Source organism: Macrobrachium nipponense, chromosome 48 (assembly GCF_015104395.2).
Source record: "Macrobrachium nipponense isolate FS-2020 chromosome 48, ASM1510439v2, whole genome shotgun sequence".
NCBI classification, from domain to species: Eukaryota; Metazoa; Arthropoda; class Malacostraca; order Decapoda; family Palaemonidae; genus Macrobrachium; species Macrobrachium nipponense.
Window position 1 is genome coordinate 19,771,638 of NC_087223.1, and position 27,531 is coordinate 19,799,168.

General features: G+C 35.8%; 1 protein-coding gene and 1 long non-coding RNA gene across 8 annotated transcripts in view; one reads left to right on the plus strand and one right to left on the minus strand.

Annotated features, from left to right (window-relative positions):
* The window catches only part of LOC135205091 (solute carrier family 15 member 2-like), an 83,695-nt gene that overhangs the window by 7,167 nt on the left and 48,997 nt on the right, over positions 1 to 27,531 (plus strand). The window contains exons 2-9 of one of the 5 annotated variants that reach the window (XM_064235391.1): positions 6,289 to 8,238; positions 9,148 to 9,206; positions 22,850 to 22,928; positions 24,650 to 24,791; positions 25,369 to 25,464; positions 25,813 to 25,956; positions 26,474 to 26,601; positions 27,214 to 27,296. In XM_064235391.1, the coding sequence (XP_064091461.1) occupies positions 8,091 to 8,238; positions 9,148 to 9,206; positions 22,850 to 22,928; positions 24,650 to 24,791; positions 25,369 to 25,464; positions 25,813 to 25,956; positions 26,474 to 26,601; positions 27,214 to 27,296 (879 nt within the window). In that variant the 5' untranslated portion in view covers positions 6,289 to 8,090. Of the gene's footprint in view, positions 1 to 1,231; positions 1,978 to 4,159; positions 4,257 to 6,288; positions 8,239 to 9,147; positions 9,207 to 19,517; positions 20,062 to 22,849; positions 22,929 to 24,649; positions 24,792 to 25,368; positions 25,465 to 25,812; positions 25,957 to 26,473; positions 26,602 to 27,213; positions 27,297 to 27,531 lie in introns of those variants that run through there. The other 4 variants (XM_064235390.1, XM_064235392.1, XM_064235394.1 and 1 more) reach the window with 4 other exon arrangements.
* LOC135205094 (uncharacterized) lies at positions 461 to 1,571 on the minus strand. Of its 3 annotated transcripts, none has more exons than XR_010312439.1 (4): positions 1,452 to 1,571; positions 1,253 to 1,372; positions 891 to 1,010; positions 461 to 526 (listed from the first exon to the last, which is right to left on the minus strand). It is a non-coding gene; the product is annotated as an uncharacterized LOC135205094 (long non-coding RNA). The 3 variants fall into 3 exon arrangements; XR_010312438.1 differs by having other exon boundaries at positions 1,253 to 1,412; positions 1,452 to 1,564; XR_010312441.1 differs by having other exon boundaries at positions 472 to 566; positions 1,253 to 1,412; positions 1,452 to 1,564.

Sequence of the window (27,531 nt, forward strand, 5' to 3'; positions counted from 1 at the left end):
AGAAGTCGCGGGAGAACAAGGAATGTCAGTCAGACCCTCTCGGAGGTTGGCTCGAGAAGGACCTGTTGCAGTTAAGGCTCGTGTTCGACAAGGATCTTGAAACCTGTTTCAGTTTAGTGACCTGTCAACTACCAGGTTCAGTTTGAAATGGTTTAAACGACTTGGCGACCACCACAGACCAGAAACTTGAATCAGTGGCCACCGTAGCAGATCTGCAGTCGAGTTAAAAATTCGAGATAAGGTCCACTAAAGACCTGCAGTTCTTGAGGTTTGAGTTCAACTAAGAGTGAAGAGCCATAATATGCTTGTAGTTGAATTAAGGGTTATTATTGACCTGCAGATGAGTTACTTCAAGTTAAGGGCCACCTGCAGATGAATTAACTTTGAGTTAAGGGCCACTATAGACCTACAGATGAACTAACTTCTAGTTAAGGGCCACCATAGACCTAGAGATGAATTAACTTCGAGTTAAGGGCCACTATAGACGTACAGGTGAAGTAACTTTTAGTTAAGGGCCACTATAGACCTACAGATGAACTAACTTCTAGTTAAGGGCCACCATAGACCTAGAGATGAATTAACTTCGAGTTAAGGGCCACTATAGGGACGTACAGATGAATTCAAGCTTTTTAAGTTGAGAGGGCCACTTTTATTGATTCCTAACAGGGATGAAGTTGAACCTGTTGTAGTTAAGGGACCACTATGAAGACCTACAGATGAAGTTAACTCGAGTTAAGGGCCAGCCTATAGACTTAACAAGATTTTGAATTAATCTTAGAGTTGAAGGGGCCCACTATAAGGATCCTCCGCTATCAGATGAACTTTTTAAGTTAATCGTTGCCACTATAGAGCGCGGAGAGAGGCGAGATTTAAGGGCCACACGTATAGACCTACAGATGAATTAACTTTTAGTTAAGGGCCACTATAGACCTACAGATGAATTAACTTTGAGTTAAGGGCCACTATAGACCTACAGATGAATTAACTTTTAGTTAAGGGCCACTATAGACCTACAGATGAATTAACTGGGTTAGTTAACGGGGCCGCACTGATAGCCCGACCAGATGATTAAACTTCTTAGTTAGGGACACTATTAAGTAACCTACCTCTAAGTTAAGGGCCACTATAGACCTCATAATTGATAACCTTTGAGTTAAGGACACTATAGACCCTACAGAACGAATTAACTTTGAGTTAGCCACTATATGAACCTTACAGATGAATTAACTTTGAGTTAAGGGCCACTATAGACCTACAGATGAATTAACTTCGAGTTAAGGGCCACCATAGACTTAGAGATGAATTAACTTCGAGTTAAGGGCCACCATAGACCTGCAGATGAATTAACTTCTAGTTAAGGGCCACTATAGACCTGCAGATGAATTAACTTTGAGTTAAGGGCCACTATAGACCTACAGATGAATTACTTCGAGTTAAGGGCCACTATAGACCTACAGATGAATTAACTTTTAGTTAAGGGCCACTATAGACCTACAGATGAATTAACTTCGAGTTAAGGGCTACTATAGACCTACAAATGAATTAACTTCGAGTTAAGGGCCACTATAGACCTACAGATGAAATAACTTCGAGTTAGGGGCCACTGTAGACCTACAGATGAAATAACTTCGAGTTAAGGGCTACTATAGACCTACAAATGAATTAACTTCGAGTTAAGGGCCACTATAGACCTACAGATGAATTAACTTTGAGTTAAGGGCCACCATAGACCTGCAGATGAATTAACTTCGACTTAAGGGCCACCACAGACCTGCAATCGAGTTAACCCCCTGACCCAAGGCACTCCAAGAAGGACCTCTCTAGCCTCTCTCTAACACAGAGGTCGACTTGACCACTTCCCAGTGTTCCTTGAAATCCAAGACATGTCTAAGTCAGGGGAAGATACAGAAGGTTCTGTATCAGAGCAGGTACCTAAGACTGCCATCTTGCCTGCAGTAGACTCACCCGAGTGCAAAGGTAAGAAATGAATTCATTGAATTTATTTTTTACTGATTTAGAACAGAAGTTAGATGGGGGATTTTATTATTATTTTTTTTTTGGCAGTGATAATATTTTGTTTATTGTAATTTATTGAAATTGTCACTCTATAAAAGTCGTCTTTCGTATTATTATTATTATTATTATTATTAATATTATATTAGTGTTGATATCAATGTACGTCTGATCTCACACTAAAAAAAACTTTAAATTGAAAATTATATGTATATATATATATATATATATATATATATATATATATATATATATATATATATATATATATATATCACACATTAGCACATGAAAAACTAAAAATTAATGCCAAAATAAACAAAAAACCAAAAAAATAAGCTAAATACAATAAAACCAGATAAAACCACCACGAAATTTATAGACCAACACAGCAGGTAAATACACATATACTTATGAAAAATTACTTTTAACGACTAATAAAGTATCGTACCGACTTAATAAACGCTACACGAGAGATCTAACCAGACCTAAGGAGGTTGGTTGGTGTAAGTGGTAATGGTGCCCATGAGGCCTGAGATTCGTACATTTGTTTTTAACTCATTATATAATAGTATATATATAGATATATATGTATATATATGTATGTATGTATGTATGTATGTATGATGTATGTATGTAGTATGTATGTATGTATGTATGTGTTGAGAAAGTTAGTTTGTGAAATGTGAAGTGTTGTTCCCATAGAGTATTGTATTTGTCCAACGTAGTGCTTCAGAAATTTTTTTTGGGGGGGTCTATCACTGGGTGGTATTTATAGTGTGGGGTTCTGGGTTGCATCCTGCCTCCTTAGGAGTCCATCACTTTTCTTACTATGTGCGCCGTTTCTAGGATCACACACTTCAGCATGTGTCCTGGAGCTACTTCAGCCTCTAGTTTTTCCAGATTCCCTTTCAGGGATCTTGGGATCGTGCCTAGTGCTCCTATGATTATGGGTACAATTTCCACTGGCATATCCCATATCCTTCTTATTTCTATTTTCAGATCTTGATACTTATCCATTTTTCCCCTTTCTTTCTCTTCAACTCTGGTGTCCTATGGTACTGCGACATCAATGAGTGATACTTTCTTCTTGATTATGTCCATCAACGTCATTTGCACGTATCACCTTATCTGTTCTGATACCATAGTCCCAGAGGATCTTTGCCTGATCGTTTTCTGATTCCGGTTGGTGCTCGTACCACTTATTACTGCAAGGTAGCTGATGTTTCTTGCACAGGCTCCAGTGGAGGACTTTTGCCACTGAATCATGCCTCTCTTTGTACTGGTTCTGTGCAAGTGCCGGACATTCACTTGCTATGTGGTTTACGGTTTCATTTTTCGTATTGCCATTATTATTATTATATTATTATTTATTTATTATTATTATTATTATGTTTTATTAATTATTATTATTTTATTATGATTATTATTATTATTATTATTATTATTATTATTATTATTATATGCATGCTTGTCACTTCGTCAGCTAGAATGAAACCGGCCCAAGGAGGAATGAGAGAGAGAGAGAGAGATTCATGTAATATTCAAAGGGTCCACATGAAAGTTCTACTAATGTCAAAATATATCTAGATTATTATTTTCTCTCTTCAAAAGCACTTTCGTTCAGGTAGTTGGTTTGGCTACGTTTTAATTGGGTTACTGAACTTATGACCTGGCTGGCTTCATTAAGGTTCAAGTTGCTTCTTTAAGTGCCCCAGGCTTAACCCAAATTCAGTAACAGGTGTTTGTGTGTGCACTTAGGAGATATATGATCGTGTATTTTTTCTATCATGGTAAGAAACAAGGATGTTAAATTACTATCAAGTATTCTTTTTATATAACAACAACCCTCCAATGCCATTTTTAATTAGAACGTGTCACGTAAACTGTAGTGGTTACTTAGCAAGGCTGGAGAGACCATATTAGCCACAAGTGTTTGTTTACGTATACTTGGAACCGCCCCTCTATGATCAGTATCGCCTCTTTCCGGTCTTCTATCGCGTCTGTTGGAGTCTTTCAGTGAAACACGAAGCTCATTCGTCTTTATTAATGATTTAGCCAGTTAACTGAAGCGCGGGAAAAGGTTTTATTCTTATAAAATTTAAGTTATATCACAAAATTGCTGAACGCCCATAGCGGCGTTCGGTTTGCGAAGCTTAGTGTGCGTTGGGAATTGTCATCGGCAAGCAGCAGCAGCAGCAGTATGCTAAGTCGGGCCAGGTCCGGTGATATTCCAAACATACGTAAGTTTATTTTTTTATCTCTGCGAGTTTGTCTCGTCGTAAATCCTCGTTTCGTACTTTATTTCTATCCCTTTATGTTGTTTTTAAGTTTTGTCAGTGATTGGTGAAGAAACTTGCTGTGAAAAGAGCATTAGTTTAGCGTGAATCGTGATATGTGACAGTTAGCCACGTAATAATATTGACCATATGCGAAGATTTCGTCTGAATAAACGCGAGTTATCTCAAATAATAAATCGCCCAGTCGGATTTATTCCACGGCTAGAATATTTTTTTCTTACAATCAATCAATCATTCGTAAATATATTCAACTGTCACTGGACTTGTCGGAACGACGTAGTTGAGATGACTGGATTCCTGATGGGAACGATTTTAGAAAGTAAAGTACCTCTCTCTCTCTCTCTCTCTCTCTCTCTCTCTCTCTCTCTCTCTCTCTCTCTCTGGAGGGTGGGCCGAGGCAGAATTGGCTAAATTTGTTATTTATTAGGTGGGTTTAAAAGTCAATGTAAATTTCATACAGGGGTCACAGGTCAAATGTGAATTTAAACTCTAGGTCAAAGGTCAGATGAGAATTTAAACTTGGCCATTAACTTTCAAGCCGCTTGAAAAAGACAGGTCAAGGTTATTCTTGGAGGTCAGAGGTCAAATAGGAGTTTTTTTTTATCTTTTTATTACTGAAGCTACGTATGATTTTATTTTTTATTAATATGTCATTGCAATGACGATTTTGTAAGCCATTTCAACTTCTTAAATGAATCTTCGTGGTATTCCGTACGTATAAGGAATGTTTTAATGGTAATTGCTCTCTCTCTCTCTCTCTCTCTCTCTCTCTCTCTCTCTCTCTCTCTCTCTCTCTCTCTCTCTCAGAAATGCTTCCTGAGGTTTGAAAGTGTGTAAATTTTATGTCCTAAGGGATGGGTGAAGTTTGTGTTCGAATATGTAGCCAGGAGAATGTCTCGTTTGATGTAAAAGTCGTTTGACAAAACTGTAACGTGACTCCGTGGCTGTTCAGTATTCATTTGGATGTATGAGTGACAGATATAAGTATACATGTATGTTAAGATGAGAGATCGTGATTGTAGTGTGAAGTTACTCATACATTGGTGATACGGTACTGACCGGTGATAGTGCAGAGAAGTTGCAGAGTATGATGAAATGATTCAGAAGCAAGAGGTGATCAGATGTCTCATTGGTTTTGGTGTAGTTCTTTACTCGTAGAGGCAAAGTGATAGGCTAGGCTGGTGGAAAAGGTGTACAGTTTAGAACTACAGTAGTTGGAAGTGTTGAAGATGTGTTTAATATCAAGAGACTACAAAAGAAAGCAGTTAAAAACACGGCATATGTTGTTGGCTCTGCTCTGCTGTGGGTATATGTGAGTAGGCTGGAAAAATTAAGGTTTTCTTTCAACAAAGGCTTCAGCCAAGGTTCATCCAAAGCCACTCACTCTGATGGGAAACTATTGTCGAGGGAAAAAAAAAAGTATCTTACTGCCAATAGCTGTGCCCAGTGGTGAAGGGTGTTAAATCTAGAGCAAATCTAGATTTTAACCCTGAAATGACCCTAGAGACTTGGTGTTTGTAAGGTTCAGTCTTTGGGGAGTTTGAACCTAAGAGTAAATCTAGATCTTTAAGCCTTCAGGGCCTCTCTAGAAACTGTACTACTACTAGTGTGCTGTTCTGAAGCTGGGAATCTTGCGTGTCAACAAGGTGAGCTTGTAGGTTTATGGGTAAATATTATTAGGAAAAATAAATCTCATGATGTGATATCTAGACTAATTGCTTCCTAATATGCAGGGTTGGTCTCTTACCAGCCTAATAAATATATGAAGCAGAAAACCACAGTAGCTGATTAACACAACATACAGAAACTCGAGGAGACATAGGTCTGTACTTATTAGCCATTAGCCATTTCTTACCATTTCATTATTGCCAAAGGATTATTATACGTGTTTGGTACCTTCATGCATTCGTCTCTGTCCTGTGTTCTGTGTTTGTGTGTTCATTTTGCCCCTCTTTTTTTTCTCCCCCATTTTCAGAGTCCTCCCAAATGGTTACCTGATCGCCGGAACTCGTCCTTCCTGTACCCCAATGACCCCCCGTCCTGTAAATGTATCCTGTAATATTCAATAATCCTATAGGAACCCACCACCATCTTCTAACAGTCGTAGTCATCTCAGGGTTGTGTTAATTGGCAGAGAATTGTGATAGTGCATTTCCAAAGTAGCTTGTGCGTTTTCTGAAGCCATTCTTTCAAAGTTGCTCCATACTTTCCCAAAGAAAGCTTTCTTGCTATCCTTGAAGATAGTCCTCGACTTCCTAGTACACTATCTTTCTGTTCTATCTTAGCTCTCAATTATTTAGGCTGGTCTTTACTTTTACCCAAAGATAGTCTTCTACCCAAGGTTGTGAATTGTATAATCACATAACTTATGTTGTAGTTAACAGTTAGTTGATTTTATTTGTGTTGTATAGTCTTATGAAATATATGACTTTGATTGAATATATTTGAATTTTATCAGATTTTATAGTCATACATATATCGTGAAAACTATAGATAACTATATACAGACATAACGATTCCATCAGAGCTTGTAACCCTAAGTCATAATTGTAATTACGTAAATATAAATATATTTAAATTTATCCGAGTAGATCTATTTATTGAAACTGGTTGTGATACGAAGATGCATATATAATTTATCAGCATTTATGAAGACATTTATTGTGATGTTATTGTGTAGGTGATAGGTGTTAGGTTGTTGAATTTCCAAAATTACCAAGTATATCGCCAGGCTAATATATTTTTTAATAATATCGAAGGATTGCTTCATGCAAATACACACGCAATCAATAGTTCTGTCTATATTGTATCCAATACCTTATTCCCGTAGTTATTCAGAGGAGACAGCTCAAGGTGACAGTTTATATATATAAATAGATCTCGCATTTGTCTGCGTGTTCCAAATCTTTACCATTTCGTGAAGGATGATTACAAAAGCGTTCGCCTTAGGCAACTGAACGTTGCCTTCGAGGTTTAGTTAACGGAAAATTGCCTTGGATTTATACTTCCTTTATCATTAATCAGTTTCTTTTGCTAGGTATTTGTGTATCTCTAAATCCTCTTGCTATTTCGCTTGGATTAACTTCTCTATATTTCCAACTGACATTTAGGACGTCCCTTACGTCACCGAATCTGTAAAAGAAGTTTCAGATTAATATTATTCAAAGGGACATTCATAAACTTAGATTCCTTTTTAGACTGATTATCAAAAGGTACATTTTGCTGCTATTTTCAAATCTCACAGCTGTCCTTGGCCTTTTGTTTGTAAACAATACCTGTAGATTGTGTATTCTGGGTGGCATCATCTGTTTTGGTTATCGCAGAAGCACTGGTGTTGAAAATTGTTTGTAATCTGTCTAATTTTTTCTATTTAAAGACGCTCTTATTTCTGAGACCACTTTTGATTCGGAGACCTTCATTTCAAAAGGTCTCTTTCAGTTTTTCTTTTTGAAAGGCCCACTTCACCCCCCTTTAGTCTTTTTCAACCTTAGTATGTATAGAAGACCATTTCAACGTTTATTTGAAGCGTTTATGTAAACGTCCTTTTATCTCAAGCCATCTTAAAACGTTTCTGTACGTGAAGACCTCATTGTCCCACTTCTAAAAAGGCCCAAAGTCTTTTTCCTGAAGCCCCATTCCAACCTTCCAAACCTCCTAAAGAATCCTAAAACCCTTCAAACCTCACCTTAAGACTCCTAGAACCCCCAACCAACCCAAAACAGCCCCCTACCCCACTCAATCCGAAAACCTCTCTTCCCACCCTATGGGTTTGTTGACATGGCTGTAACCCCAAAGCCGAGAGTACCCCAGGTCATGTATTCGTTGCTGAGTGACGACGATGATGACGATGGATTTCTACACGTCGGAGTCTGTGGCGAAGATGACGACGAAGAGGAAGAAGAAGAAGAGCTCTTTTGTCGGGAGAGTATGTTCGTCTGTTTGTGTACACGCCTCTCTCTCTCTCTCTCTCTCTTCTCTCTCTCTCTCTCTCTCTCTCTCTCTCTTTTGTTCGTGTATGTTTTATTTTTTGTAATCACTGCCTCAGGTCAAGCTCCCCTTTTTTAACTCTCTCTCTCTCTCTCTCTCTCTCTCTCTCTCTCTCTCTCTCTCTCTCTCTCTCTCTCTCCTCCTGAGTGGATTCTGTTTGTGTACTATTTTGTTTATCATTCCCTTAGGTGTAGGTCACATTATTATTATTATTATTATTATTATTATTATTATTATTATTATTATTATTATTATTATAAGTTTGTGGCTCTGAAGAAAAAATATAACCACTGGTTAGTTTAAATCTGTTCCTGGCCAGTCGGTTTTGAGAATGTTGAAAGGGTAGCTGCCCTTGGTGGTTTGAATGCAAAACATGACATAACTTCCTGGAATAAACGAAAATTAATGTGATTAACGAGCTTTTGATAAGGGAAGGAAGTCGGTTGAGTGACTGGTTTGGTGTCAAAAGTCTGGGACAAGTTGTGTTTTGTTTCCTTGATTGTTTAACATCTTTATGAATGAATTGATTGATAAAAAATGTTAGATAAAAGACAGTGAATGTAGGAGCCAAGTGTGAGATGGAAACTAGGTAAGATGATGATGAGTTGGAGCTTCTCTAGAAGCCAAGGTTGGAACGTATGGACGACTTGTTGAGCCAAGTCTCCATTATGGAAGTGAAGTTCGGATTTTGAAAGAATATGAGAGGAAAAAAGATTGGAGCTAAGATTTGGTTTACTGTGCGTGTGAGAGAGAGAGAGAGAGAGAGAGAGAGAGAGAGAGAGAGAGAGAGAGAGAGATCTTAGACAAACATCCTCATACTAATCGCTGCCTTTTTCTCTTATTCCAGGCTCCAAACTTCTCGATGGCGGAGAGAAGACGTATAGGGACCCGGAATCCACGGAGGAGGTAAGTTGGAAAATTGAATAATCTCTCTCTCTCTCTTCCTGTATATTTGTAATGTAGGATTGTATGTATACATTGTAGATAGCTTATGTACATAAAAGTAGGCAGTAACGTATTTACATTAACGTATTTACATTATCAAGCAGTCTATAATTAACAACATAAGGAAACACATTTATATATAGATTATATAGGCCTACAAACGACCAAGCAGTCTATTATTAAAAACACAAGGAAACGTATTTAATACATTCGATGTTCCCAAGGCTAGACGAAGTTAGCGGTGGCTTAAAATACCACCCCTGAGGGACCCCAGTTAACCACAAATAAACCTCTTGTAGATTGTTATTATCCCAAAAAACTTCCGGGAAATGAAACTGTCAGCTTGTGCGTCGTTTCTCGAGGAAAGCTGAGCCACAATCCTGACTTGAAACACGTTCCAGTTTCGGAGAATCGGCCGTTTCTGTATCTGTATCCTTGTCGATTGGAAAGTGTTCGAACCTCTTAAGTTCGTCCTTCTCATTCGTCGTCGTGTTGCATTATGGGTGTTCCTTCGCGAGTCACGTGTCTGCGATTGGCTGTAACTTGATGCTAGGAGGGTGCTCTCTCTCTCTCTCTCTCTCTCTCTCTCTCTCTCTCTCTCATATTTTAAGCTTAAGTTTCAGTGAATTATTTGTTATGTCTGATTGGTCATAACTTGATGCTAGGTCTCTCTCTCTCTCTCTCTCTCTCTCTCTCTCTCTCTCTCTCTCTCTCTCTCTCTCTCTCAGAAGGTTCTATACGATTTTAAAAAGGAAATGTATTTCAATTTCAGTGAAATATTTAAATTTCAGGGAAATATATTTCAGTTTTAGTTAAATATATTTAAATTTCAGGGAAATATATGTAAATTTCAATGAGTAATTACATTTCAGTTAAACATATTTAAATTTCAGGGAAACAATTTCATATTTAAATTTCAGGGAAACAATTTCAATTTCAGTGAAATATATTTCAGTTTCAGTTGAATATATTTAAAATTCAGTTAAATATATTTAAATTTCACTGAAAGGTATTTGAAATTCAGTGAATTATATTTAAAATCGGTTAAATATATTCCAATTTCAGTCAAATACATTTCAATTTCAGTTAAATATATTTAAATTTCAGGGAAATATATTTAAATTTCAGGTAAATATTTTAAATTTCAGTGAAATATATTTCATTTCCAGTGGAATATATTTAAATTTCTTAAAGTTAAATATTTATTTCATAAATATATTTAAATTTCAGGTAAATATTTTAAAATTTCAGTAAAATATTTTAAATTTGTGATCCGTTCCCAGTGGAATATATTTAAATTTCAGTTAAATATATTTACATTTCTGTGAAATATATTTAAATTTCAGTTAACAGTGTTTAAATATCAGCTAAATAATATTTAAACTTCAGGAAAATATATTTAAATTAAATTATATTTATATGTCAGTGAAAGGTATTTAAATTTCAGTGAAATATGTTTAAGTATCAAATATAAATTCCAGTTAAATATATTTCAATTTCAAATTTAAATTCCAGTGAAATATATTTAAATTTCAGTTAATTATATTTAAATTTCACTGAAATGTATTTAAATGTCAGTGAATTATGTTTAAAATCAGTTATTATTCCAATTTCAGTTAAATATATTTAAATTTCAGTTATATTTAGATTTTGGGGAAATACATTTAAACTTCAGGGGAAATAGTTTAAATTTCAGTGAAATATATTTACATTTCTGTGAAATATATTAGAAATTTTTGTGTTTAAATTTCAGTGAAATATATTCAAATTTCAGTGAAATATATTCAAATTTCAGTGAAATATTTAAATTTCAGTAAAATATCCCTCTTACGCCGATTGGACGTATTAAACGTCGAGTCAAAATGTCTCCCATATGCCGATTGGACGTATCATACGTCGACTCAAAAAAGTTTTTTTTTAAATTCGCGGAAAAATACTTATAGGCCTACCAGCCGAAAACTTTTGAATCACGCGCCTTGGGGATGCTGAGAGTTCACGGATCAAGGTGTTGTTTTGTTTACAATTGCTACGCAGGCGCGCAAGCGCGAATTTCTTTCTTATCGCACTAAAAAGTATCAGTGACACATCTCAAAAATTATTTCGTCACTTTGACATAATTTTTGCACCATTTTAAATTATCCGATACATGGAGTATTATATATGAAAATGTGCGCAATTTTATGTAGAATACAACCAAAAAATACTCATGATTGTAGCTTTTATCAGTTTTGGAATATTTTCATATAAATAACGATAAGTGCAAAAATTTCAACCTGCGGTCAAATTTGACTACCGAAATGGTCAATAAACGCAATTGTAAGCTAAAACTCTTATATTCTAGTAAAATTCAACCATTTTCCTTCATTTTGCAACAAATTGGACGTCTCTAGCTTAATATTTCGATTTATGGTGAATTTATGAAAAAACTTTTTCCTACGTTCCCGCGGTAACTCTTCCGATAAATTTTTTCGTGCAATTGTCCTAATGTTTGCACCATTTTAAATTTGCCGTTACCTAAAGTTTTATATATGGAAATGTGCGCAATTTCATGCACAATACAACTATAAACAACCCATGGTTGTAGCTTTTATCAGTTTTGAAATATTTTCATATAAATAACGTTAAGTGCAAAAATTTCAACTTTCGGTCAACTTCGACTCTACCGAAATGGTCGAAAAAACGCAATTGTAAGCTAAAACTCTTATATTCTAGTAATATTCAATCATTTACCTTCATTTTGCAACGAATTGGAAGTCTCTAGCACAATATTTCGATTTATGGTGAATTTATGAAAAAAAAAAATTTTCCTTACGTCCGCGCAGTAACTCTTCCGAAAAAATAAAAAAATTTTTCGTGCGATTGTCGAAATGTTTGCACCATTTAAAATTAGCTGTCACATAAAGTTTTATATATGAAAATGTGCGCAATTTCATGTAGAATACAACTAAAAATGATTGAAGGTTGTATCTTTTCTCTATTTTCGAAATATTTGCATATAAATCACGATAAATAGAAAAAAAAACCACGTTCGGTCAACTTTGACTCTACCGAAAGAGTTGAAAAACACAATTGTAAGCTAAAACTCTTACAATATAGTAATATACAGTCATTTATCTTCATTTTGAAACAAATTCGAAGTGTCTAACACAATATTTAGATTTATGGTGAATTTAAAAAAAAAAAAACTTTCTTTCCCTCCTCGCGCCGATTCGCGGCCGAAAATCTCCTAAATACGTACGTCGCATTATCCTAATATTTGCTCCTTTTCATATTAGCCATTTTATAGAGTTTTTTTATATGAAAAAGTGTGGAAAATCATGAAGAATACAACAAAATATAATTGAAGGTTGTAGCTTTTCTCATTTCCGAAACATTTGCCTATAAATAAATATATATATAAAAATTTCGACATTCGGTCAACTTTAACTCATCCGAAATGGTCGAAATCTGCAATTCTAATCTAAAAATATTACAGTATCGTAATATTCAATCATTTTTCTTAATTTTGAAACAAATTGGAAGTCTCTAGAACAATATTTAGATTTACGGTGAATTTTTGAAAAAAACATTTTTTTACGTCCGCTCGTTACAAATTTGTGCATCATTTTGTGATAATATTTTTCCGGTGTTGCTTTTATCTTTTTACAATGTATTATATATCAAAAGGATTGAAATTTAGTGTACAATACAACAAAAAAGAAAGTAACTCGTTAGTTTTAACCGTTTTTCGCACAGCGCGATTTGAATACAATTATGGATGATTTTTTTTTTTGCTACCATATATCGCATTATTTACATATGATAATGATATTGTTTTTCATTTCTGATGGTTGGATACTAAACTTCAGGCAATGAAAAAAAAAAGGAGCCAAAAATGAACTCTTAATCTTCAAAACTAAGCGCGCTGTGATTTTTTTTTTAAATTATTTTTTTCGCTTCCGCGCTCACTCCAAACCCGCCTCGGCATACGGGAGAGGTTTTGATTTTTAGGGCTTCGGCATAAGAGGGATATTTAGATTACAGTAAAATATATTTAAAAGTCAGTTACATATATTTAAATTTCAGTGAAACATATTTCAACTTAAGTGAAATATATTTAAATTTCAGTTAAACGTTTTTAAATTTCAGTTAAAGGTATTTAAATACAAGTTAGATATATTTCAACTTCAGGAAAATATATCTTAATTAAATGATATTTATATGTCAGTGAAAGGTATTTCAATTTCAGTGAAATATATTTCAGTTTCAAATTTAAATTTCAGTGAAATATATTTCAATTTCAAATGTAAATTTCTGTGAAATATATTTCAATTTCAAATTTAAATTTCAGTGAAATATATTTCAATTTCAAATTTAAATTTCAGTGAAATATATTTCAGTTTCAAATTTAAATTTCAGTGAAATGTATTTAAATTTCAGTTAAATATATTTAAATTTCATTGAAAGGTATTTAGATTTCAGTTAAATATATTTAAAATCAGTGAAACATATATCAAAAACTATCAGACTGATTCCACTTGAATTTGCTCTGACTATAGACTCCGAATATTATCGGGATGAATTTAATTGTCTGTGGATTTACAAAAGAGGTTAATTAAACCTTGAGGTTGATCTGGAGGTGAATCCAGGTAAATCCTGGATTTTGTTTTGGGGGATTTCTTTTGTTATGTAAACGGGTTATATATGAAGATTAAATGGGACTTAATATTACCTAGACTAAACGGAGAGAGAGAGAGAGAGAGATGAGAGAGAGAGAGAGACGAGAGAGAGAGAGAGAGAGAGAGAGAGACGATTCAAGTTCCTTATGAGAGAGAGAGATTCAGTTCCTTAGAGAGAGAGCTTATTAGTTTCACAGAGAGAGAGCGAGAGAGAGAGAGAGACCTTAAATTTCAATTTCCTTACAAGAGAGAGAGAGAGGAGAGACTTCAAGTTCCTTACAAGAATGAGAGAGAGAGAGAGAGAGACTTAAATTCAATTTCCTTAGCAAAGAAGAGAGAGAGAGAGAGAGAGAGAGAGAGAGAGAGAGAGAGAGAGAGAGAGAGAGAAGAGAGAGACCTTAAATTCAAGTTTCCTTACAAGAGAGAGAGAGAGAGAAGAGAGAGAAGAAGAGAGAGAAAGAGAGAGAGAGAGACTTAAAATTTCAAAGTTCCTTACAAGAGAGAGAGAGAGACTTCAAGTTCCTTAGAGAAGAGAGAGAGAGGAGACTTCAAGTTCCTTACAGAATGAGAGAGAGGAGAGAGAGACTTAAATTCAATTTCCTTACAAGAGAGAGAGAGAGAGAGAGAGAGAGAGAGAGAGAGAGAGAGAGGAGACTTAAATTCAATAAGTTCCTTACAGAGAGAGAGAGAGAGAGAGAGAGAGACTTAAATTCAAGTTCCTTACAAGAGAGAGAGAGAGAGAGACTTCAAGTTCCTTACAAGAATGAGAGAGAGAGAGAGAGAGAGAGAGAGAGAGAGAGAGAGAGAGAGAGAGAGAGAGAAGAGAGAGAGATAATAATAATATGATAATAATAATTATAATAATAATAATAATCCTTTATTTCCAATTGTATATTGGGTATTCTACATAAGTAGCCATATCAGTATAAAAAACATTTTGAAATTTTAACTCTTACATAAAACTTGGTATAGGTTAAGAATATCAAAATCAGTAAAAATAGCAATAATATAAATACCATAGGAAACTATTTGAAAATATGTATAAAAATAGACAATCATAGGTAAAATGAGCTTCAAATAGAAATCTAATACTCATAAATTATCAATAAATAAGTATATAAAAATACGTACAGGCAATACAAACGAAAGGACAGTTCTAAAAAGATAGGATATGTAGTAAAAATCAGATAGTCATAAAATTTTCAATAAATAAGTTTCTTAGCAAATATGTACAGACTCAGAACCCATTTTGAATTAGGATACCTGGATTTAAAAACTACAATGTAGTATCAGTTAGTAAAAGATATAAACCATTAAAATCTAAGAACAAAGTACTAATAATTAAAGAACAATTAAGACTCTGTTAAAAGTAAACTCCTTAGTTTTGACTTGAAAATAGACAACACAGAGCCAGCTTCTTTTATTTCACGGGGCTGTTCATTATACAACACAGGGCCTCGGACTCTGATTTGCCGTGAGCCAATACTAGTTTTATGTCTTGCAACATACAAATCATCCCTTTGGCGTGTAGTGACATTACTGAATAAAGATACTGGTGGGAAACTGTATAACCAATCTGGAATTTTATTATTTAAAGCTTTATATACCATAATGCACATGTCAAGAGTATACTGGTCTCTTATTTTCAACCATTCCAATTCCTTTAAATGTGGAGTTACATGTTCAAACTTTCTAACGTTGCCAACAGCCACTCTTGCTGCAAAGTTCTGCAGCTTTTGTACTCTTTGTAGCTGTGATATGTTAGTACATCCCCAAACTTTTAAGCAATATTTTATAAAACTTAAAGCTAGTGACTGGACGACTATCTTGCGAGTACTTGACTCAAAATGATCTTTTATTCTATTTAAGTATATAAGAGTACCATTACCTTTTTATAAAATTTCGTCTATGTGACAGGTCAAAGTTCATGTACCGATCGAAATGAACACCTAAATTTTTCACAGTCGTCATTGCTTAATTATATTTCCATTAAAATTTATCTGTTCCTCATCTCCAATATCTGACACATATTGCCTGGATCCAATAATGATAAACTGTGTTTTTTTCTCATTTAGAAGTAAGCCATTTCTCAAAAAGTAATCTTTAGCTCTGTTTAGAATGTCTTCTGCCTTACAAATCATGTCGGCTATATCCTTAATGTCACCTATTAGTATTTGCGTGTCATCAGCATATTGAACTATAAAACAGCCAGGTATTGATCTCACGAGATCATTAACATATACCATGAAAAATATAGGGCCGAGAATTGATCCCTGAGGTACTCCGAATTGAATATTTTTCTTCGATGATACAGTACCATTTAGCCTGACGGACTGAAACCTATTCTCAAGGTAGCTCTTAAACCAGCTCTGATCAATATTCATCAACGTACATTTCTCCAATAATATGTCACGATTCACGCTATCAAAAGCCTTTGATAAATCAAGTAATAAAAGTAAGGAAACTTTTTTGTTGTCTATATTTTCATAAATCTTGTCAGATAATTTTAACAGGGCTGTTTCAGTAGACAATTTTGGTCGGAATATATGTTGGCTTAAAGAGATTAGTTTATTTCCTCCTACTAAATTCAGTAACTGATTTGCAATAATTTTTCAAGTACTTTCGATAGAATAGGTAGCAAGGAAATGGGACGGTAATTTGAGATATCGTCGGCATCCCCGCTTTTTGTTTTGAAGAGCGGAACGACATGGGAAATTTTCTTTCCATATGTCTGGATATGAATAAGTAAACAATTGATGTATGATTATCGTCAGGTAAAAAGCAATAACATATAAACCATCTCTAATGAAACGTAAATAAATACCATCAGATCCAAAGGCGTTAGTTTCTTTCAAATCTTTAATGACTAAGATTACTGTGTTACAGTCCACTGGCCTTGGTTTAAAACTATCGACTCTACTGTGAGGGATAATAGGGTCTGTTTCCAAAGGCATGCGGTTATGCAGTTCTTCCTGTGTTTTTTCAAAGGTCTTTCTCCCCACTTCTGCGAAGAATTCGTTAAACTCTTCGGCTTTACGTTGCAAATCATCTTTGGTATCACAATTCAGCTTATTCGTATCGCTGTTTATTCCATTGAAAAGCATATTATTAGTAATCTTCCACGTAGCAGCCATGTCACCTTTAGCATTTTTAAATTCTTGTTGTAGTACTGCTTCTACTGTCAATTAACATCGAGTTTACCTTTTTCTTCAGTTCCTTATGAGTTTCTCTAAGCTGAATATTTTCTCTTTGATTTTTTAGTTTTTTTTTCACGTTATCTCTTACCATTATCGCCTCTTTTATAGTATCAGAAATCCAAGAGGGGCAGGGGGGGGTACGAGTTACTTCTCTAGTAACCCACAGGTGCGCACATATCTACACAGGATGTGAAAACATTGGTTAAAATTTCTACTTGCTTACTTACGTTATCGGTACTTAAAATTTGATTCAATATGTGAACATTATTCATAAGAAGAGAGCAAAGAGTTTCTTGAGAGTAATTTTTCAAGCACCTAAAAGTTTTAAAATTAGTTTGCCTTTTCGGTTTACGAACGTTCAGCAAAGTTAAAAATATTTCTCGTGATCTGCTATTGAGCTAGGGGTTACCTCTGATTTTGTTATCAATATATTTAGCATTTGTAATGACTAGATCGATAAGGGATGCTGAGGTAGAAGTGATTCGTGTGGGTTTATCTACAATCTGGTCAAATCTTGTTTTTAATTAGCTTACCCAGTTTGTTCTCCTTTTTTAACAGATCATCATTAAAATCCCTGTAAATGAAAACAGGCTTATTGCGTAAAATTACTTCCTTAAAGACGTCTGAAATATAGCTAAAAGAGGTAACAGCAGCTTTAGGATGGCGGTACACACACCCGACAGTAATAGAGGGAAATTTTCGATGTTGGACGGAGACCCACTTATCTTCCACTCCCTCCTGTTTTTCGATCCCAAATTTCAGCTCGGTGACTTTCAAATAATTCCTTATAAACAAACATACACCTCCACCTCGACCATGATCCTCACGATATATTTATACTCAGGTATATGAATAAAAGTATCACTTATATAAGGATACAGCCATGTCTCACTAATACATAAAATATCGATTTTTTGTTCTTCTAGCATTAACTGTATTTCAAGTATATGACCAAGTATTGATTGGGCATTTATATGTACAATTTTTAGAAAATCATTACATTTAGCATTCTCAATGGCACTGCCTTCTTGGCCTATGTCCTAGTAATGGATATTTTTCTGACATTGTTTTGCTTTTGTGTCAATATCATGGCATGAGTAACACTAACTTATGGTCGAACCTATAGTCGGATTGGTGGTGATTAAATTCACCACATTTGTAACACCCATACCCATTTCTTTCGGTATATGAATAATAGTAGTCGTTAACTTCTCTGTTACTTCTGTCATGTCCCTGTCTAGCATTTGTACTAAGAGAGAGAGAGAGAGAGAGAGAGAGAGAGAGAGAGAGAGAGAGAGAGAGAGAGAATTCAAGTTCCTTACAAGAGAGAGAGAGAGACTTCAAGTTCCTTACAAGAAGAGAGAGAGAGAGAGAGAGAGAGGAGAGAGAGAGAGAGGGGGGGAAAGAGAGAGAAGAGAGAATTCAAGTTCCTTCCAGAGAGAGAGAGAGAGACTTTCAAGTTTCCTTAAAGAGAGATCAGACGAGAGAGAGAGAGAGAGAGAGAGAGAGAGAGAGAGAGAGAGACCAAGTTCCTTTCAAGAGAGAGAGAGAGACTTCAAGTTCCTTTACAAAGAGAGAGAGAGAGAGAGAGAGAGAGAGAGAGAGACTTAAATTCAAGTTCCTTACTAGGGAGAGGTCACTACTTCTAGTTTTCCTCTCGTACACAAACTTGCGTAAGGTAAAATCTCCCTCTCTCTCTCTCTCTAAACCCGAATACTTTCACTACCCTAGATGCATTGAAACGTTGGGCACTGCTACACTGGAATCTGATCTCTTGTTTTTCCTGTCTTGTGACGGTCTCTCTCTCTCTCTCTCTCTCTCTCTCTCTCCTCTCTCTCTCTCTCTCTAGTCCTTTTTGGACTTTTATGTCTTCAGTTTACCGTGATATGCATCTTTTGATAACCATTTTTCCCCTCATACTACAAGACTGCGGAATTCTCTTCCTCACCCGTTTCTCCAGGACTACTACTTATAATAACCTTGCATTCATCTTATTTCCCTCTGTGGCTCCAAAATTTGTTTTTAATTTTACTAAAACCAGAGGTATTTTCAGATTCATTATCAAGGGATGTTGTAAAGTCAATATACCTTTTAGGTTAGTTTAAATATACCCTTTCGGTAAGTGTAAATATACCCTTCAGCTAACAGTGAAAGAAGGTTGAACCGAAGATATATAATCCCTTTTAAGCTTGTAGAGGTTATAGTGTCAATAATAATAACAATAATAGTATGCCCAAGAAACGTACAATTGTCATACCAGCATCGCAACACGTGACCCGACAGCAACAACAGTTATGTAAACAAACTGGCCCCCAAAGACCGTAAGATAAGACCCGATACCTGTAATGGGCGATGATGGGGTGTTGAGCTTAAGTGCAAACGTGTGTGTGAGTGTGTGTGCTACTTCTTCGTTCCTGCTAAACTCCGCCCCCCCACCGGAGGAGATAGATAGTAGGACTCGCCTTTCCAGGGACGGTCCTCTCTCTCTCTCTCTCTCTCTCTCTCTCTCTCTCTCTCTCTCTGACGCGACAACTAATGCTTTCCCCTTCTCTCTCTGTCTGTCTGTCTCTCTCTCTCATCCAGTGCGGTCCTGTTCGCCTCTCTCAACTTCTTCTTCAGTCTGGGCTTCGTAGGAGGACTTGCGAGGTCACCACTGGTACACAGTTTTCTCCTTCTCTTCTTCTACTTCTACTTCTTCTTCTTCTCCTGAATCAGTTCTCGAGTCGAACGTCGTCCTGATCTAACTCGCAAAAGGGGACGTCCTCGGTTTCGTGCCTCTACTACTTCTAATAAGTGTATCCGTCGCGTTTGGACACCACCACGGGATGTGTTTAAGTGGGTGAAGCTCGGCTCGATTGAAATCGCTTGTGAAAAAAATAAAGAGACTTGAAATATATTAATACAAAGATGCGCTCGAAAACAGACGAAGAGAATGTTGGCGAAGACGAGAGGAAGGAGGAGGTAAGATGCGACAATTATTTTGCGAATTCGGTTTCATTCTTTAGCTGCTTATTGTGTTGGTTATTCCAGAGTGTGTTTATGTCAGAGGTTAAGTGGTCTCGTTGAAGTAGGTCTCCTCTCTCTCTCTTCCTCTCATCGTGTTCCTCTCTCTCCTCATTTTCCTCATTTTCTCTCTTCATCTCTCTCATCTCCTCCTCATCGTCTCTCTCTCTCTCTCTCTCTCTCTCTCTCTCTCTCTCTCTGCCTGTTAAAAGTTTAACCTTGAAATCATGGCTAGGATTCTACTTTCATCTGAGACCAGCCACTTTTTAGGGTCAATTCTGCTAGGTCGAGATTGGTAGCAAGACCAAACCGGTTTCTTTATGAACTGCTGTGGTAGTTAATAATAATAATAATAATAATAATAATAATAATAATAATAATAATAATAATAATAATAATAATAATAATAATAATAATAATAATAATAATAATAATAACTCCCCTAAACTCACGAGCTTGTTGGAAGACAAAACGTTGTGAAATTTTTTTTTCTGAAATAGTAAATTTAATTTTATATTTCATTAGCAGTGAAATTAAAAACAAAACATTTTAAAATATAGTTTTTGGTTTGTTCAGGAGCCATGCAATTAAATGATGATGATAATAATAATAATAATAATAATAATAATAATAATAATAATAATTCCTTGTCAAAATTTGCCTGCATAGATATGCCGCCCTGACCTCATCTAAACATCTTGTTATCTTCTATCTAACCTTTCGTTTCCAATGTATATATATGCCTACTGTATGAAGCAAGCCTGTGAATAGATTTGACATTCATGATTCTTGGCTTTGTGATATCAGTGAGATAAGAGGGACAAAAAAATAATAGAAAGACTTCCAATTTAACTTTGTTTTGTTTTATCATCACAATGTTTTGTTTGCCTTAGTAATCTCTGAGCAGTATTTCCTGAGCATAAACTGGTTTGTTGTTTTTTTAGCCAGGAAATCCCAACCAAACGTTCCCGTCATATTAATGACTTGGTTTAATGTGAAACTTTGTCTGTCCGCCCTCTGATCTTACAAACGACTTAGGCTAGAGCGCTGCAAATTGGCATGTCGATCATCCTCCTTCCAGTCATCAGACATACCAAATTGCAGCCCTCTAGCCTAACAAGTTTTGATTTAATGTAAGATTAAAGTTAGCCATGATCGTGCTTACGGTAAGGACGTGGAACAGGCCGCCACCGCTCAGGGGTTTAAGTTTCCAGAGACCGGTAATGTCAGTAGGCGTCGGTATAGGAGAGGTACCACTGTTAGGTGAGAGAACTCATTTGCATACGGAGTAGGAACCTTCTTTTGTTTTTATTCATGACAGTATCTTGTATTTTAAAACTGCAACCCCTACCCCCCCCCCCCCCCCCCCCCCAATCAAAGAACGTTGTCATGTGAATAATAGATAATCCCAAACCCACAAAAAAATACATCTTTTGTCTTTTTTTCATATTCATTATACTATTTTCGGCTTATTGGCCTTCCATATTGTGAAAAGGTACTTGACAAATCATTGAGTCCAGTTACAGAACGTCCTCTCTACACGAACACCAATACTGATTAAAATAATTTAAATGAAGGACTTGAGTTATACCTAAAGGCTCCACCCTCTCCCCCGTTTTCTATGCCACAATCCGGGTTCTTTTAAGGTCAAACCTCTGCCCCGTCACTAATATTTACCTCAGCACCAAAATGGAAGAGAGAATGTTGACTTTAGATGCCTTGAATATTCATAGTCATCTTTTAGAGAGAGAGAGAGAGAGGTTGAACGCAATTCAGAGACTTGGTGATAGTCTTAACGGTTATTGATCAAGATGCAGGCATTACTTGAGGTTCTTAGCAGTGTATACCTTAGGGCCCCTAGCTGCAACCCATTTCGTTCCTTTTACTGTACCTCCTTTCACATTCAGCCTCTTCCATCTGAATTTCCACAACCTTCTCCTAAACAATTGATTCAGTAGTGCAACTGCTTTGAGGTTTTCCTCCTGTTACACCTTTTAAACCTTATATTGTCTATTTCCGTTTCATCTGAATGACCTCACAGGTCCCAGTACAAGTTGATGGAATTGCTAATTGTTCAAGAATCCTATTTAGATTTTGGACGCATTGACAAAATCTGAACTGGTTTATGTGGACGTTTTTGACAATCTAGAGCCCCTTTCTAAACTGGTTTGCTATTGACCACTCTCTCAGATATGGTGAACTTGCAGTCGGAGGTACTGGTTTTACTTTTTTAACTTTCACTAGTGTCAGTAAGTCTAAACAAATTGTTTACCTCCCCAACGAGTTCAGTTTTTTTTTTTTTTTTTTTTATTAATGTAGACCCAAAAGGAATTTTATACATGATGAAAGCATGAACACAAACCAGAATTCGAACTAGATCTCTGCAGTCCATTTGACAGTCTAGTAGCATAGGTCTATTTACGAAATGAGTGTTGGACCTAAACACTACCTTGAGGTACTCCTCCTCTTTAATATTTCATAGGTTGAATATGAGGTTCCAGTATTTCATTCAGGTCCCCTTTACAATCTAGTATTATTGGTGTCTATGTACGAAATAAGTATTGGGCCTAATACACTACCTTGAGGTATTCCTCTTAGTATTTCACAGGTTGAATATATTATGAGGGTCCAGTCAGTCAGTCATTTAGCAGTTGATGCTTTTCGTGTCTTCTCCATTCGTGAATTAGTATTTAACTTGTCTGCCCCTTTCGGTAATTAGTACTTTTCTTCTTTGTTCCCCAAACAGAAAATTCCCTACCCGAAGTCGGTGTTCTTCATCATTGGAAATGAGTTGTGCGAGAGGTTTTCCTACTATGGCATGAAAAGTGAGTAAAATAATTTTTTTATCTGTTAACTAGCCTACAGTTTTTAAGGATTGATTTCATTAATTTATTCATTATTTGTCCTTATTTGAGGAATAAAATTACATTAACACTTTCAACACAATTACAAATACTTTTTTTTACGTAAATTATTTGATATTTTGAGTAACGCAGGAGGAACTTTTTTTTTTTTTTTTCCTTTACAAGATTTCAAAATCCTTCAACTGACAAAAGTAATATTGAATCTGATCAATGCTCGGGTGGGTTACCACCAAATCAAGTACAGACCGTCACCATTAACACACTAGCTCGTGTAACCATCATAAATTGTGGCAGGCTTTAGGAGTCTGGTGTGTGGGGAGCAGTTGTCCAGATCTTTGAAAGAATTCTTAATTAAATTATAAAGAGCTAATGTAACTACATATGTTATTTTCCAGGGAGACATTGGCTATAGTGTTGGAATTTCATAGCTTGTGTTGTTGATGTAGACTCACACCAATAGATGGCTCTGTGACTCATGTTTATAGTTTGTAAACCATTACATAGATGGCACCTAAGTGTTGCCTTTGTAATCCTTGCTTACTGATCATTATTGTAAGGGAAGGAAGAAGAGCCTTTAAAATGTATGACAGGTAAAGTAGATAAATAAATTAATTTTTCTTTTTGCAGTTTAAAAGCTGCTTTGCTAATAGGTTGCTTGCCTATCTATTTTAAGTTAATATGATGTATCTTGTCATGTTGGATTACATTAGATGTATTGGAAAGTAAAGAAATCTACACAGTATTGGTCTAAAATGAATCTGAATGCAACATATAAACTTAATTTATAATAATTTGTATGTTGTTCAGGCAAATTATGCATTAATTTTAGTCGAATATGTGTGCTTAATACAATAAAACCTACTGCCCTGTATCTAGCAGTAGCCTGATAAGGGACCAAGCCAAGGTTTGGGGACAGTTGAGCCTAACCTAACCTTCCAGATCTATGACACTGGGTGTTACTGAAATGTCGTTTCCCTTAGAGTCCCTGAATTAGACCCAGCACGATCTAGTTAAGGTTAAATCTTGATGTAACTCATGGAAAAACAAATTGAGTGCAATAGACTAGTCAGAAGGGATTGAATGGATGTTGCAACATAAACTGATCATAGATTTGTGCTAGTCGATGTGTATTGATATTAACAGTGACCAAAAAATGTTCAAAGCATGAACCAGGTTTAAAGAACCATAAAAAGCACAGAATCAAATGCAGGGACACATCCAAACCTAACATTTCCTGGCCTAATTTAACAGATGACTTAATGGCCTTACTTGACCAAGATGGCATCACGCTCACCCCCTGGTTCCCACCTTGAGTACCATGAAAGTTACTTGGTCCTAATTTGGTGGGATAACCCCTTCCTTGAATTCCCACCTAACCAGACGTATCGCTACACAAACGTCATAGAATACAAAACTGTACTGGGTTGTGTCCTAACCAAGTCTAGGATGTAGGATGCTGGGTCCTTACCTGGTCAGGATCCCTCCCCCCCCCAACACCTAATCCAACCTAGAACACTGTAAAGATTAAAGAAAAAAAAAAAAATACAGGGATGATCCCTACCTAACCTAGGGTACAGGTCTTAACTTGGTCAAGAGTGATGCATCAAAAATTCTCAACATTTATGCCATGTGCAAAAGATAGATTGATTTCAGTTTGCCCATTGATTCATCTCTCTTTCCAGCCATATTGACGCTGTACCTGAAGTATCAGTTGTTGTTTAGTGAAGACAGTTCTACAGTCATCTACCATGTCTGGGCTATGATGTGCTATTTCACCCCACTTTTGGGTGCAATCATTGCAGATACCGTGCTTGGACGTTTCAGGTGTGAATAACTTAATCTTGTGCAAAAAGCAATTTTTGTAAGGAAATTTCTCAAGGGAGGGCATAAATTTTTAAGCAGCTTGGTGGTAAAAATCAGTAGATTCACTTTCACGAGCAAAGTGGTAATGTGTAAGGGGAAGTAGAGTAAATGGTTGGCATTTGATGATGTGAAATTTGCTCGCAGTTGCTAGTCTAGTGTTGTTGTGCTCATTTCATAATGTTAGCAGGATAAATGATGAATCTGGAGAGTTTTTGCTTGGTTTGCAAGTATTTTTTATTAGTTATGATTCCTGTCATATGTTTTCAAACATTATGTAAACTTAGATGTAATGTATTATGTGAAAGTTCATGAATAACATTACTATATAAGTTTAATATGGCTTTCCCTATTATTTGCCTTGTTGCGGTCAAGTGATTGTAACGCATCACCTGTTGTTTTACATGAACCATGTTTAGTCCTGTTTGTGCATTATTCCTTCATAATGTTGTAGTTACACTGAAGAATTTAGACCTCAGTACATTGTATTTAATTCTCAAATTAATATCATAGAGTACTAATGCAGCTATTATCTCCACAGAACAATCTTCTACATCTCGATCATATACGTCCTTGGCAATGCTGTGCTGTCGCTCTCTGCAATTACGCCTTTCTTTCCAAGTTTGGATCCAAAAATGTAAGTGCTTTACAAACTGACTTGAATCTGGCAATAAATATGCATATTTTCTTTTACCAAAACACCTGGGGGAAAAATTGGCAGTTGGTTATGTACATCTGGTGTTTAATTAGTCACTAGTTTTCACTGTGAGTTTAAAATTAGCTTAATGACACTTGAAGATTTCTCTTTTACAACTTCTAATTAAATTGAAATAGTATTTATAAAGGTATTAGCTTTTACTTTGAGATGAGAGTGATTTATTGACACCCAGAATGTTCCTCAGGACAACTTATTGAATTGAAATAATTATTTAAATAGTTATTATTGCAAAATTAATGTTCAGTAACTCTGTTGTTTCTTACGCAGAGGAGTGGCCATGACAGGTCTCTTCCTCATCGCTCTCGGAACGGGAGGGATCAAGCCCTGTGTCTCTGCTTTTGGAGGTGACCAGTTTGTCCTTCCTCAGCAGGAGAAGGAACTTACAAGGTTCTTCTCGATCTTCTACTTCAGGTAAATATTAAGACAAATATGCAATGTTGAAACAGAGTAGTAAATCCAGCGGCTATTAACATTTCTGGGTTATTTTTACCGTTTCAAGTTTCTGCTAACATAATTGAACTGATGAAAACAAGAATGTCATAGTGGTGTGATTAAGTGCTTCAAATATGAGGCCTGAAGAGTTTTGAGTGCAGATGATAGTGATGGAGAATTGTTTATAAATCTGGTACAGTGTTTGTCGTACGTGAAAGCCTTAACACTTTTTTTTCCAGACCTCTTGAGTCTTAAGTAGACTCTTCTTGGGCTCTGTAGACTTGTGATACAGTACTTTGAACAAGATGCTAGTTGAGATGATAAAAGGTGAACACTGATAGTTTTCTTCAATCCAAGCTGTCCAGGTTCTTAATTTGATCATACATTGCTTCAATTTCCACTTACCGTTTAGGAATCGCCCCTCTTGGTCAGCCATAACTTAGAAATTTGTGATGATTTTGAGTTTCCTATCTGATAGATGTCCTTTTTGTTTCAGTATCAACACTGGTTCTTTTCTCTCCACCTACACCACGCCACTGTTGAGAGACGACGTCAAGTGCTTCGGGCAAGATTGCTACGCCCTTGCCTTCGGTGTGCCTGCTGTGTTGATGGTTATTGCTCTTGGTGAGTATGGCAGTTTCATTATGTTGCTATGAAATTGTTTAACCAGACCACATAGTTACTTTTCCAGTCTCTCACTGAGCTGGCTGGAAGTTTTTTTTTTTTTTTTTTTTTTTTTTTTTTTTAATGAAAAGTGATTTGTTATGGCAAGCTTAAGAAATTTTGACAGCTAGGTGGGAAGAGGCAAAAGGAAATGCACAAACAATAAAAAGGCCGAAAACAGTGAAGTGAGAGGCCATATTGCAAAGTTTTCATCAAATTCCTTGATCAAATGAAGAATTTGAATATGTTAACTTGCAGATACATAGCGAGTTAACCTAAGTTTTTGTTGTCTCTTCTAAGTTTTGCAGTCTGTTCAAACTCCTGTCCTTAATTGACAGTTTTAGAGTACTGTTTGCAATTGACATGCCAGTGTACTTTAAAATTATGACTTTGTGGTCTTGTTAAACTGGGACTATTTGCAAAGATTACTGTGCCATACATTGCACAATTGATTATGGGAAGTAAGGCACCATTTTTTTTTTTTTTTTGTGTACTTGATGATCATTAAAGCACTGTTTGTTTATATTAAATTGTTGTGAAATGAGGATAAATTACCTTAGTAATATTTGGCAGTTTGGTTCCTGATTGGAAATAAATATTACATCAAGAAACCTGCTGGAAGTAATGTTTTAGTTGAAGTCACGTCCACGATTTCGGTAAGTGTGCGCACGGAACAAAGTACGTAGTGCTGTTTTAGTAGTCATGGTAAGGTATATGGTAACAGCTTCTTTTAAGGTTTTCTTTGGGTACAACTGAACTGCATTATAGAGGGGCAGTGCTTCTAATAACAGGTCAAACCACTGTCTAATCCTTATAACCCTGTAGTTTCGTAATGCTTACTATTGGTATGCTGAGGAAAATCTGCTAATACTGAATAGTGCTGTGCTAGTT